General features: G+C 22.1%; 2 protein-coding genes across 8 annotated transcripts in view; both read right to left on the reverse strand.

Annotated features, from left to right (window-relative positions):
• LOC127280824 (inosine-uridine preferring nucleoside hydrolase-like) overlaps positions 1 to 14,153 on the reverse strand; it is a 107,460-nt gene that overhangs the window by 593 nt on the left and 92,714 nt on the right. The window contains exons 1-6 of one of the 7 annotated variants that reach the window (XM_051304094.1): positions 6,884 to 6,901; positions 6,509 to 6,597; positions 1,182 to 1,240; positions 794 to 1,019; positions 479 to 650; positions 10 to 263 (exon numbers count right to left, since the gene is read on the reverse strand). In XM_051304094.1, coding sequence (XP_051160051.1) covers positions 10 to 263; positions 479 to 650; positions 794 to 1,019; positions 1,182 to 1,237 — 708 coding nt within the window. In that variant the 5' untranslated portion in view covers positions 1,238 to 1,240; positions 6,509 to 6,597; positions 6,884 to 6,901. Of the gene's footprint in view, positions 1 to 9; positions 264 to 478; positions 651 to 793; positions 1,020 to 1,181; positions 1,241 to 1,391; positions 1,517 to 2,094; positions 2,256 to 6,508; positions 6,667 to 6,883; positions 6,953 to 14,153 lie in introns of those variants that run through there. The other 6 variants (XM_051304097.1, XM_051304098.1, XM_051304093.1 and 3 more) reach the window with 6 other exon arrangements.
• Positions 7,240 to 13,940, reverse strand: LOC127280820 (mitochondrial import inner membrane translocase subunit TIM44). The gene is made up of 7 exons (XM_051304087.1): positions 13,866 to 13,940; positions 13,053 to 13,211; positions 12,718 to 12,963; positions 10,795 to 10,996; positions 9,620 to 9,762; positions 9,129 to 9,492; positions 7,240 to 8,675 (listed from the first exon to the last, which is right to left on the reverse strand). Exons 1-7 carry the CDS (start codon positions 13,866 to 13,868, stop codon positions 8,428 to 8,430), a joined length of 1,365 nt encoding a protein of 454 aa, XP_051160044.1. The 5' UTR covers positions 13,869 to 13,940; the 3' UTR covers positions 7,240 to 8,427.

Here is a 14,153-nt window from a genome sequence, read left to right on the forward strand (position 1 = left end):
AAAAATTACTTTTGTAATTGGAGATTCCAAGGCGAGTTCCCATGGTATTAAAATATTAGGCTTTGTTGAAGAATTAAATACGATAAAACTACTTTCAGGATCAGCACCAAAATTAAATTCAACATTTGGACTCACATTTCCAATACCAGAGATACTCGAGCCAATAATGTAGAATTCTTTGACAAAATTAATAAAAGTTGGATCCAATTTAATTGCCATTGCAATATTCGTAAGAGGTGCAAGTGCAATTATACTTACTTCATCTAAAAAAAATTTTTTTTTTTTTTAATTTGAAAAATATAAAAAATACATTTTAAATATATATCAAGTTCATCTCTATTAGTCTATATATGTATTTACTTTTTTTGCACTAGTACTTTAGATAAGATAAGAATCAGAGATAATATTATTACTCTTTTTAAAAATGTTATAAAATAGGATTTTTTCTAAAAAAAAAAAATTTTTATATTAATCTTACTTGGATTAGATTTAACTAAATCAATAAGTGCAACAGACGCATGTTTGGATCTATTAACGGAAATTGGAATTTTTTTATCAAAATGAAAATCACCAAATCCATCAATACCAAAATAATGATTATCTTCCCAATGTTTCACTAAAGGCGATTCTGCACCTCCATAAATTGGAATCTAAAAAAAATATTTTAATTTAAAGAAAAAGCTTAAAATTAAATTTACTATTAAAAAAATTTTTTTTAATGTAAATTAAATAATAATAATAAAAAAATGTAAATTAACAAATGCAAAAAAAAAAAAAAATTTTGTATACATACATCGGTTCTATTTGCAATGATTAAAGTTTTAAGAACATTTTTTTCAACATTTTCCCGTTTAGTATTTCCATATGTACAAGTAATTGCAATAATATCAATGTCATTTTTATTAGCTGCTTCATATTTTAAAGCTAAGAGAATAGCAACAGCATCATCAGCTCCTGCATCGGTGTCTATTATTATTTTTCTCGGTTTTTTCACATTAGAAGCATTGCTCTCAGTCAAACTATTTAAAATAATTATACTTTATTATTCCAAAAATTAATATATAAATATTATTTATTACAATTTTTTTAATCTTACTAATTTAATTTCACTGTACATTTAATTTTAATAAATGACAAAAAAAATTTCATTAATAACTAATATAAATTTTTTGTCAACTTACCTTAAGAGAAAAATGAACACTAAAAGAGGTCCCAGAAAAATAAGAAATCTTTTCATTATCTATAAATGAAATTTAATAAATTTTAATTGTATTTTTTATAGAGCTATTTAAATAAAAATAAATTAGCATTATTTTATTTAAAAAAAAAACAATTAAGAATATTTCATTAAATAAACATTTAAAGATAGTTTATACATTAATATTTCATACATTAATATTGTGTGAACGAATTATGCACATTTTAATTTTATTACTACAGGAAGATGTAAGTACTTTTAAACTAAACCATTTAAAAGATACTGAAGCTTCAATCAGTTTGACAGTTTATAAATAGGCATTATCTTGTACTTTCAATTAAAACAAATTTCCTTTTTTATTGAAGGGATTAAATATTGTATATATTTAGCTAGTGATGAGAACAAATATTCAGAAATAATATATTTAAAAATTTCATAAAAGTTAAAGATAAAAATATAATTTTATTATGCTTATCAAACTAAATTTTTCACGATATTTTTTCCAAGGATTTAGTTTTTTATAAGTGCCTCTTTATTGCTCGTGCGATTCCAAGTGAGATTTTGACTTTTTCGGAGTAGGTTAACCGATTGCAATGAAACTTTGGAATTTTGTTATATATAGTAAGACTAATCTTTAACGTAAATTTCAGCCTAAAATATTTGTTAGTTTACGAGATTTGCAATAATAACAAAAAATTTAAAACTGCTATATCTTCCGTTCTAATAAACGGATTGAGGTCTACTTTTTTTTAAAATGTCAAGGAAAATGAGAGGAATAAATCTCTTTCAGAACATTTTTTTATAATTTTACAACTAAAAAAATTATTAAATAATAATTGAATAACTTTCGCGCGACTAACTAAAATTCAATCACTTAAACGCTAAAATGATCTTACCTGTGTTTTCTTTAATGTTCCAAAGGATTTTTATTGTAAATGTAAGTTTAACTTAAGAAATTTTATTAATTTATTAGTATAAACAATTGAGATTTCTGCTAGTTGACGTGCAGACGACATTGCGCACGCAGCATTCTCACATAGCCAACTGACGTGATTCGTGGACTAAATTGGCTATGTGAGAATGCTGCGTGCGCAATGTCGTCTGCACGTCAACTAGCAGAAATCTCAATTGTTTATACTAATAAATTAATAAAATTTCTTAAGTTAAACTTACATTTACAATAAAAATCCTTTAGAACATTAAAGAAAACACAGGTAAGATCATTTTAGCGTTTAAGTGATTGAATTTTAGTTAGTCGCGCGAAAGTTATTCAATTATTATTTAATAATTTTTTTAGTTGTAAAATTATAAAAAAATGTTCTGAAAGAGATTTATTCCTCTCATTTTCCTTGACATTTTAAAAAAAAGTAGACCTCAATCCGTTTGTTAGAACGGAAGATATAGCAATTTTTTAATTTTTTGTTATTATTGCAAATCTCGTAAACTAACAAATATTTTAGGCTGAAATTTACGTTAAAGATTAGTCTTACTATATATAACAAAATTCCAAAGTTTCATTGCAATCGGTTAACCTACTCCGAAAAAGTCAAAATCTCACTTGGAATCGCACTGACTTTAAAATTTTTAACATTTACAGGCCTCGGATTATACAACTTTTTCGACTATTTCCAACTTTTTTTCAAAAATACGATTTTTTTCGACTTTTTTTACATTTTTTAAAAATTTTTTTTAAAAAATTTATTTTTTTTTAGTATAAAATGCAGATCTTTTTCATATCTTCTTTATTTCAATTATTTAACAAAAATTCTTCACTAAATTAATTATTTTTAATAATTTTAATGAAATTCATCACAAATTTAATTATTTCAAATTATTTTTCAACTAAAATTTGTATAAAATTTAACAATTGTTTATAATTTAAAAAAATAACAAATAAAATTACCAAAAAATTTCAATTCATAATCAAAGAAAATTCAATTATTTTCAAAATTTTCAATTCAAAATCTTTTAAAATTCAATTATTTTCCAAATTTTCAATTTAAAATCAAATAAAAATTAATTATTACCCAAAATTTTAATTCAAAATTAATTATTATCAAAATTTTGATAGATTTTCACATGAATATGACAGTTTACGTTCATTGGCGAACATATCCAGACTTACATCTAGATTTGACTATTTTTATTTACTTTTCTTTTTTAAAATTTTAAATGGATACGTTGATTGTCCCCCCTTACTATCACTAATTAAATTTTCTATTTCAAAACGTCATTCCAGACATTATGTACTGTTTCAAATACCATATCATCGTACAAATTACGGAATTAATTCTGTCATTAACAGATTATCTATAAAGGCTAATACGGTTGCTAATGACATTGACTTTTTTAATATTAAGTTAGAAGCATTTAATACAGCACTGCGTAATCTATTATTTAGTAATTAGTTTCTTCATTTTATAAATAGCAGCGTTATAGGGTCAGTCGGGGTAAATCCGAACGGGGGGTAAATCCGAACGCTAATTATTTCAGCTTAATTAAAATTTTTAAAAATAAGTTCGATATGAGAATTTTTACCTCAGATCCTCTTGAAGAGATTCTAAGTATTATCCCATTTTTTGTTTGTTAATTAGCAACAGCATAAACAAAGATAACAAGTATTGCAAAAAAGATTGAAAATCAAAGATGACACTCTTTCAGTATTTTGTCTCGTATTTCAAGAAAAAGAAGCTAAAAATTCATTTTATTATTTATAATTGTTTGTTATGAATACTAGAACAGAAACTATATTTGATTTTTGCCTTCTGTAAAATTTTATTAATAATATCAGACCGTTCGTATTTACCCAAGAAAATTGGAAAACTGGGGTAAATCCGAACGGTATTTTTAATAATTTTTTTTTACATCAAAGCCACACAAAATTGTTTTTATTTGATTACACTATTATTTTAACATTATAAAAGTACATAGAAAAAAGTTTTTCTTTCTATACGTATCCTCGTTAGTAATTAATAAGCAGAAACTTAATCTCTGTTCTCTCGAAGGAGTGTTTCAATTTTTTTGCCAAATGGTTTGTTGAAAAAAGTTTTTCAGGATCTTAATAAAATTTGGTATTCTACGGTTTTTGGGGTCGCTAATTACCAATTTGAAGTCAGTTTTTCAAAATTCAAAATGGCGGACGAGAATTAAAAAATTCATTGGATTCGCTCGAAAATTGTTACTCGGGGGGTTTCAGGGTTAGCAAATTTGATGATTTTTAAAAATAAGTTTTAGGAAAGTCCGCCATTTTGAATTTAAAAAATTTGACTTTTATTTTTGTATTTACATTCAATCACTCCAAAATACTTTTTGTACCAAGTTTTGCAAAAATCCGTTATGATTTGATAAAGTTATTGAAGGTTTTAATTGTGTAATGCATTTTAATTTTTAACCTGTTTGATTTTTGTATTTATATATGATGCATTATTACATAATAGGTTTATTATCGTATTTTTTTTGAGTTTTTATATAAGTTTAACAATTGCAATACTTTAAATTTATTTTCCCTAAGATTTTTCTGAAATACAGTGGCGTTCGTATTTACCCCCATATTTTAGGAAAGTTGCAAAGTATCGAGGTAAATACGAACGCTAAGTTTCCTGCGATTGTAATTTATCAAAAATTTTTTCTACCCCATAAAATTGTTCTATGGAAGTAAAGTAACAACTTCATGCACCAGAATACCGGAAGTATTTTTTTTTTAAAGAAAAAACTTATGTTATTGTTGAAACTTACTAAAAGCGTTCGGATTTACCCCAGTTGACCCTACATATGTATTATACAATTTGTATTTAAAGGGCACTTTACTTTTGAAGTCCCGTAAATAAATAAATAAATAAATAAATAAATAAAATTTTCAATCAAAAATCAACTAAAATTGAATTATTATCCAAAATTTTTTATAATTCAATTATTTTCAAAAATTTGAATTTAAAAGCTTCTAAAATTTTCCATCGAAAATTTTTTGTAATTTAACAATTTCAATTATAACTCTAAGGAAATTAAATTATTTTTAACAATTTTTATAATATTCTTTGAAAATTCAACTATCTGAAACCATTTTTCAATGAAAAATGTTTTTCAAATTATTGTATTTTTGTCCGCAATTTCTAATAAATTTTTTAGTGAAATCATCAAAAATTTTTAATTAAAAATCACTTGAAGTTCAATTAATTTTAAAAATCTCAATTGTAAATCTTTGAAAATTCAATTACATTTAAAAAATGTTTTCTGAAATTATTTGATAAATTATTTTTAGTTCTGTAAAATTTAATTATTGTCTGAAAATTAACAAAATCTTTTAAAATTCAATTATTTCTAAAAAAAATTCAACTTTAAATATTCCAAAAGTATTATTTAAAAAAAAAATTTTATTTAAAAATCTGTAAAATATTTTTGTTAAAATAAAAAAAATCGACTTTCTCGACTTTTTTTGGAATATTAATCGACTAAAACGACTTTTTTTGTGCCTTTAAGTCGATCCGAGGACTGCATTTATTATTAGATTTGAGGCCTGTAAATGTAAATATTATACAATGGAGATCTTTTTATAAAATTCAATGTTTTAAAAAATCCTAAAATAATCGATATCTTGTTTCAAAAAAAAAAAAAATAAAATTATCAAAAATTTTAATTCAAAATCACTTGAAATTCAATTTTTTCAAAAATTTTACTTTAAAACCTTCTAAAATTCAATTATTTCTAAAAAATTTCAATCAAAAATCACTCAATTATTTTCAAAAAACTGACTTGTAAATCTCTAAAAATTCAATTAGTTATAAAAATTGTTATGGAAAATTATTTATTTAATGAATTATTTTTAATTCTGTACATTTTAATTATTGTCTAAAATTTAACAAAATCTTTGGAAATTCAATTATTTCTAAAAATTTCAACTGTAACTCTTCCAAAATTCAATTATTTTTGAAAAAAAAGTTTCAAATAAAAACTCTAAAACGGAATTGTTGGCAGAAATTTAAGAAACAAAATTTACAGAAAATTTAATATATCTTCTGATATTCAATTATTTAAAATTTTTTTCACCATTAAAATTAAAAACTATGCCAAAATTTAAAAATTCGAATAAATTGCTTGAATCAGACTTTAAAAAACTTTTAAAATAGAACCAAATTTAAGAATTTAAAAAAAAAATAATCTTACTCAATTAAAATTTTCAAAATTTGTCTTACGTCGATTTTGCAATATTTGAAATAAATGTTCTTGATAAAATTGTTGTTGAATTATTCTTATTAATAAAATTAATAAAATATTTTTAAAGAATTTTTAGATAAAATTAATGTGAAAACTTACCAGGTAGTGATAATTTTATTAATAGTAGTATTTATAATTGAGGAATTAAATTTTATAAATTTTGTAAGTTGTTAGGCCAAATATTTCCTCTTAATTTGATATATTTTACATTTTTTTTTTTTTTTTTTTTATAACGACGTTTCGGCAGCTACCGCTACCCTTATCAAGTTACATTAAAATATTAATTTTAGTCATTTTATTTTGTAAATTTAAAAATTAGTTTATATAAATAAAATGACTAAAATTAATATTTTAATGTAACTTGATAAGGGTAGCGGTAGCTGCCGAAACGTCGTTATAAAAAAAAAAAAAAAAAAAAAAAAAATAACGTAAAATATATCAAATTAAGAGGAAATATTTGGCCTAACAACTTACAAAATTTATAAAGTGATAATTTTATTTACAGCAAGTAATGATGATTTGTCACATGAAATAACTATTTTCAACTCCAAAGAAAAAATGAATCAATAAAACTTTTTTTGATAAGAAAATATTTTTCTATATTTGAATTTTTGCAAATAAATTTTACTCAATTTTTTATGTTTAGAGTTGTTAAATGATAATTTTTTTTTACTATTTTTCGATAAACCAATATTTTTTCTAAGGATTCAGTTTTATACAAGTGCCTCTATATTGCTTTAAATTGTTTTTTAATGATACTGTATACAAAACTACGTTTTAAATTTCTATTAAATTTTTTTCTTTTATTTACATTACATCATTCAGTATTTTATTGTAAATCAAAAAAATTACCTCTGAATAATTGTACAAAACGTAAATGACTATCTAAAAAAAAGTTAGTGTTAAAAATATTTTAAAAATTACAGTACCCATTTTATTTTTTTATAAAGTTCATCTGCTTTTTTACAATCAACAATTTTTTCATTTTTTATATTTATATATATTACATATCTAATCCAGCAGATTTTTCCAGTCATATTTAAAAAAAACTGATGAACATTATAAATATATAGTACTGTAATTAAATCGAATCAAGATTTTCTTTTCTATAAATACGCATTGAAGTTTGTTAATAAATCTTGTCGCTCATAAAACAATATTATCGTTTTGATACGATTACAAGCATTTTTTTTTTAATTTACATAATATCCGATAAGACTATTTTCGAGTTAAGTCAAATATTACGATATTATTTTCTTTTTTTTTTTTTTTTTAAATAAAAATCGCAAATTTTTTTTAATATTAAATAGTCGCTTTTCAATTTTCGAAATTTAATCGAAATAAATGAAAAGCCAACTATTCTACGTCGACATTCTTTAGAAATTATATTTACAATGTGTTACTAACGATTTTGTTATTCACAGTAAAATGACTTGTACCCAGTACAAGAACACAGTACGTGATACAATTTATCTATCTAATACAATTTTTAAATTATAATGTATATATAATAAAATTTACACAGAGACAAATCAAGTCTCAACACCTGTACAATTTTCTTTGTCAACTAAAATATATATAAATTTCTTTTTCACCAATGATTTCTTCCATATTTCTTTTATATTAAATTTGCAAAATTCTTTTTTAAAAAGAAAATGGAAAACGAAGCGATTGTTTTAAACATTTGAAAATATTAGTCATAATATTAAAAAAAAAAAAAAAAAGTAATCTAAATATGTTCATAATTATTATTTTAATATTATTACTAATATTATTTTCAGTCAATAATCGGTATATAAATAAAATTGTAATCGATATATAAATATATCTATTTAACAATTCTAACAAATTTTCTCTCAGTGAACTATCCGATAATTTGTATAATTGAAATTTTATGAAAACTGTAAAAGTTTTCTTTTTTCTAATTTCCCGTTTGAATAATCGGATTATGCAATTGAATTTATTGTAATTGAAAAAAAAAAAATTAGTTCATTAGGTAAAATTTGAAATACCGCACACTACATAAGTTGCTCGGAACTATTGGCACTGAGATCGAGTAGTCGCCATGCAGCATTGGGATTTAATTCAGTGGGATCTCGACATAAAACCCAAACATAATTAACGCGCATCACCTTCTCGGGATCACCTTCGACAATATTGTTCTTCATATCTCTCACGCACATAATTTGTTGTGATTGAAAATTTATTACTAAAACTGGACCCTGATCCATTACTTTACCCATTGCTAGATCAATATTATTGATATCTAAAATTGGCAGAAAATTTCTAATTAGTTAAAAAAAATTAATAAATTAATTAAAATTATATTCAGTTCAGCAATTTTTGAAAAAAAAAAAATTCAAGGACTTTTCAAAATTTTTCGTAGTTGAAAATAATTTTTTTCAAGGTCCACTTTTGGTATATAGAAATTATGAAAATATTTTTTATTTATTTAATAAATACGTGAAGTGATTAAATGGGAAAAAAATGGCTTTTTTCTCTAAAATATCAAAATAAAAAATTTTTATTAATATCAGTTTCGAAAGCTTTTTTTATGCTCTTTCGATTGGTAATATGCTTTTTTGAAAAAAAAATTTTTTTTTGACCAAAAAAAATGAAACTCAAAAATAAATTTGACGCTGGACACTTCGTTAATAAATAAACTAGTTAAAATGAAAAAATTAATTAATTAATTAAAAATGAAAATTATAAAACTTACCTAATAATTTATTGTCTAAACGATATCCCAATGTTTTCACTTGCGTTAAAGGCTGTGCGAGTAAATTATAAGGAGCCTCGTGGCACCAATCTTTTAAAATTTCCAAATCGCCTCTTATCATTGCCTCTAGAATATTTGGAATAATATCAGTCTCGCAATATTTTAAGAATTGTACTTTATCGAAACTCGGATCAATTTTACATATTTCCGTGAGTGTATTTGAGATTTCAGTTTTTTGAAATAGACCACCAAATAAATATGTGACTTTTTCCGTAACTAATTTTGATGCTTGAACAACTGGATTTTCCGATTCGTCGTATTTTATTTTCCAATCCAAAACTTTATTCACATATGGATTTGTATCCTAAAGAAAAAGAAAAACAATTTTTTTTTTAATACAGACAAAATTATTAATATAAGAATTTGGAAAGCAGAAAAATCATATTGTTAAATAAATAAATATAATATAATATAATTATATATATAATTACCTTGAAATTCTGCCACGACTGATAAAATTTAGAATCTTTGTGAAGTTCAACACCTGTTGCTTCTGTGTTTGCCTCGAAAGTTTGTTGAGATTCGATAATTTCTTTTCGCTTCCTTAATGTTTTCAATGGTACATAAACTCGACCTGTTTTATATTTTTTATTATTATATGCTTTAAAATTCAGAGTTGCCACAAGAATATATTATTTAATTTCCCTATTAAAAAACCGTACAAGGCCTATTTTATTGTAAAATTAATTAAAAACAGTTTTAACAAAAAGCAAATTATGATTTCTTGAGAAAAATGAAATTTTCAGGTCTCGGATCGACTTTAAGGAGCAAAAAAAAGTCGTTTTAGTTGATTTACATTCCAAAAAAAGTTGATCTGTTTATTTTAATTAAATTTAATTAGCTAATAAGTATTTTATTTTAAATAATTAATATTATTAGATATTAAATCCATTTTATTAATTCCTTAATAAGAATAATTCTTTAGGAATATTATCAAGAAAATTTATTTCGAATATCTCAGAATCGAGAACGTAAATTTTAATTAAGAAAGACAAATTTTCTTAAAAAAAAAAAAAGAAAATTCTGATAAAGATTCAATTTTAGAGATTTTATTTGAAACTTTTTTAAATAATTGATTTTTTTAAAGAAATATTAACATTATTAAAAATAATTGAACTTTGGATAATTTATCAAATAATTTTTAATAACATTTTTTAAAAGTAATTAAATTTTAGAAGGTTTTAAATTGAAATTTTTGAAAATAATTGAATTCAAATGATTTTGAATTGAAATTTTTGTGAAATTGAATAGCTGAAGAATTTATTAAAAATTAAAGACAAAAATTGAACTTTAAAATTTTCTAATTTAAAAATGCTTTCAGATAAAATTTTGAGTAATTTGAATTCAAAGATTTTTAGTAAAATGGCCACCATTTTGTTATTTTTTAATTTTTCTATCGGATTTTTTAAAAAAAAAGTGAAAGCTCGTTATAATTTCATAAACAAAATTTTCATGACAAACAAAAAAAGACGTTTAAAAAACTTTGAATAACAATATTTAGGAGAAAAAATTGATTTTTATTTTCATAAATTTCCCTAACTTGTGGCTACCCTGAAATTGTCAAAAAAAAAAAAAAATAGAGAATACAAAAAAAAATAATTCTCACCTTCAATTCCATGATTAAATTCTTTTTGAACAGCTTCAGCGGTTTCGGACATTTTTTTAAAAGCTCCCGTTTTTCCAATTGCCTGACCCGTCTCTGATATTGTTTCCGCAGCGCCTTTAGCAGTTTTCGAAATTTCCTCACCAATTTGTCCTGCTTTTTTTCCTAATTCCGTTTTACTCACTCCCTCAACAGCTTCTTGAACCTAAAATTTTAATTTTCACAATTTAATCAAGAAAGTTAATTCAGGCCTCGGATCGACTTAAAGGCACAAAAAAAGTCGTTTTAGTCGATTAATATTTCAAAAAAAGTCGAGAAAATCGATTTTTTTTATTTTAACAAAAATATTTCACAGATTTTTAAATAAAAAAATTTTTTTTTTTAAATAATAATACTTTTGGAATAGTTAAAGTTGAATTTTTTTAGAAATAATTGAATTTTAAAAGATTTTGTTAATTTTCAGACAATAATTAAATTTTACAGAACTAAAAATAATTTATCAAATAATTTCAGATAACATTTTTTAAATGTAATTGAATTTTCAAAGATTTACAATTGAGATTTTTAAAATCAATTGAACTTCAAGTGATTTTTAAATAAAATTTTTTGATGATTTTACTAAAAAATTTATTAGAAATTGCGGACAAAAATACAATAATTTGAAAAACATTTTTCATTGAAAAATGGTTTCAGATAGTTGAATTTTCAAAGAATATTATAAAAATTGTTAAAAATAATTAAATTTTCTTAGAGTTATAATTGAAATTATTAAATTTCAAAAAATTTTCGATGGACAATTTTAGAAATAATTGAATTTTAGAAGCTTTTAAATTCAAATTTTTGAAAATAATTGAAATTTTGGATAATAATTCAATTTTAGTTGATTTTTTATTGAAAATTTTAGAAATAATTGAATTTTAGAAGCTTTTAAATTCAAATTTTTAAAAATAATTGAATTATAATTGAAATTTTGGATAATAATTAAATTTTAGTTGATTTTTGATTAAAACTTTTGATAATAATTAATTTTGAATTGAAATTTTGGATAATTATTGAATTTTAATTCATTTTGAATTGAAATTTTGGATAATAATTAAATTTTATCTGATTTTAAATTGAAAATTTGGAAAATAATTGAATTTTAAAAGATTTGGAATTGAAAATTTTGAAATAATTGAATTTTCTTTAATTTTGAATTGAAATTTTGGGTAATAATTGAATTTTAGTTGATTTTGAATTGGAATTTTTGAAAATAATTGAATTTTATTTGATTTTGAATTGATTTATGATTTTGAATTAAATTTTTTTGCTAATTTTATTTGTTATTTTTTTAAATTATAAACAATTGTTAAATTTTATAAAAATTTTAATAGAAAAATAATTTGAAATAACTAAATTTGTGATGAATTTCATAAAAATTATTAAAAATAATTAATTTAGTGAAGAATTTTTGTTAAATAATTTAAATAAAGAAGATATGAAGAAGATCTGCATTTTATACTAAAAAAAATATATTTTTTAAAAAAATATTTTTAAAAAATGTAAAAAAAAGTCGAAATAGTCGCATTTTTAAAAATAAGTCGTATTTTTGAAAAAAAGTTGGAAATAGTCGAAAAAGTCGTATAATCCGAGGCCTGTTAATTAAAAAAAATTATCGGAAATATTTTAAAAATTAATTTGAAAATAAATTAAAAAATAAAAAATTATAATAAATTAGGCAAAAGTACTGAACGTTCAAATAAACGAAATATTTCTTTCAATCTATAAATTGCTAAAATTTATTATTAAATTAATAACTTTTTTTTAGATATTTAAAACAATATTTTGTAATAAAATTTGTAATTGTAAAGAAGTTTGCAAAAAAAAATTTCATTCATTTGAACGTTGAAAACTTTTGGCTCATATAAATAAATTTTTGCTAAATACTTTTTCTTTTAAAGTATCCAATTTCTCTTTTAAAACTTCAGATCCTTTACTGGCTTCCGATTCGACTGTTTGAAATTTTTGTCTCGCTGATTTCAATGCATCAGATTGTTCAAGTTTATCAGCTTCTTCGCGAAATTTTTTCAACGATTCCTTCATCTCCTTACTTTTTTGCATATCTTGCTTAATATTCTCGACAAATTGACTAAAAAAACCTGGCCTTCTAGCTGGATTTGAATAGAGTCTAATCTGAAATTTTCCAAAAAATAAGTTACACAAACTACATTTTTTCTTCTTTTACCTTTACCTAAAAAAAAAAAAAAAAATACAAAACATACCGAAACATCTTTCATTCGAGGAATATCCACAGAATGTGTTGAAGGCGACAAACTTCTCGTTAATGAATTTTCTCTTGAACCATGACCAAATCTTTTTCCCGCTTGTGTAGAACGAGCCGCTCCCGATAAACTGGCTCTACACGCCATTAAATTCTGATACTAAAACGAATATACATATACATATCAGTAAAAATTGTAATAATTTAAAATAATATATGGATTTATACAGTATTTTTAAAAATGAGAATCAAGATTTCTTTTTTAGAGAAAATTAATCGAAAACGTTCAATAAAAAAATAAAAAAAAAAACAAGCCTAACCTATATTATGAAAATAAATAAATTGTCAACATTTAATTTAATTTTTCTTGACTTTTATTGTCAAACATTTAACTAAACTCATAGCAAAATATTGTGTAAAATTAATGAAAAAATAAAATCAGACATGAAAATGTAATATGACCTTTTAAAAATTTGATCTTTAAAATTAGGACACTTATAAAACAATATGACAATTGATTCTAATAAATGAAAAAAAAAAAAAAAAAACATTGTATAATGATAATTATTTTCACATTAATCATCAAATCATATATAGCTGATGTAACATGCAAGAGACCTCGTGTTATAATGAAAAATGATTTTTATTTTCTGAAAACCTAACCTATTAAATGAAAGTGAAACGCCGGTAAATATACACTTTAAATGTCAATGAACTGAAAATTTAAATAAAAATATAATGAGACCTATTGTTTGATTAAAAATAATATTCAACAAATAATATGTTTTCATTTATAATAAACATTAACATTTACCATTTTATGAGCGATTTATTCCCAAACTTCAATCACTTAAAAAAAATCAACTAGAAAAATGATGGCCATCTGGCGGAATTATGTTTAAATCAATATAATAATTAGGTTCAGAAGATGCAAAAAAAGAAGTTAATTTTTTCTTAACTTTAAATAAATTTCCTATAATAATAATAATTTTATAAAATTATTCTAAAATATTGAATAATGATTTTTACAAAATTTTTAAAAACCTTGATTTTTCAATTAGAAGTTTACTTTAACAAAAATTCTATTTACGTTAAATTAATT

This window comes from Leptopilina boulardi, unplaced genomic scaffold, assembly GCF_019393585.1.
Source record: "Leptopilina boulardi isolate dan_hultmark-lab unplaced genomic scaffold, ZJU_Lbou_2.1 LbouV2_255, whole genome shotgun sequence".
In the NCBI taxonomy this organism is placed as follows: Eukaryota; Metazoa; Arthropoda; class Insecta; order Hymenoptera; family Figitidae; genus Leptopilina; species Leptopilina boulardi.

What these genes read in the sequence shown, in the direction of transcription:
- LOC127280820 (XM_051304087.1), bottom strand. An exon ending in CTCGAATGAAAGATGTTTCG is followed by an intron (nt 12,964 to 13,052) that starts GTATGTTTTGTA and finishes GGAAAATTTCAG; the next exon opens with ATTAGACTCTATTCAAATCC. An exon ending in AGTCGTGGCAGAATTTCAAG is followed by an intron (nt 9,493 to 9,619) that starts GTAATTATATAT and finishes CTTTTTCTTTAG; the next exon opens with GATACAAATCCATATGTGAA.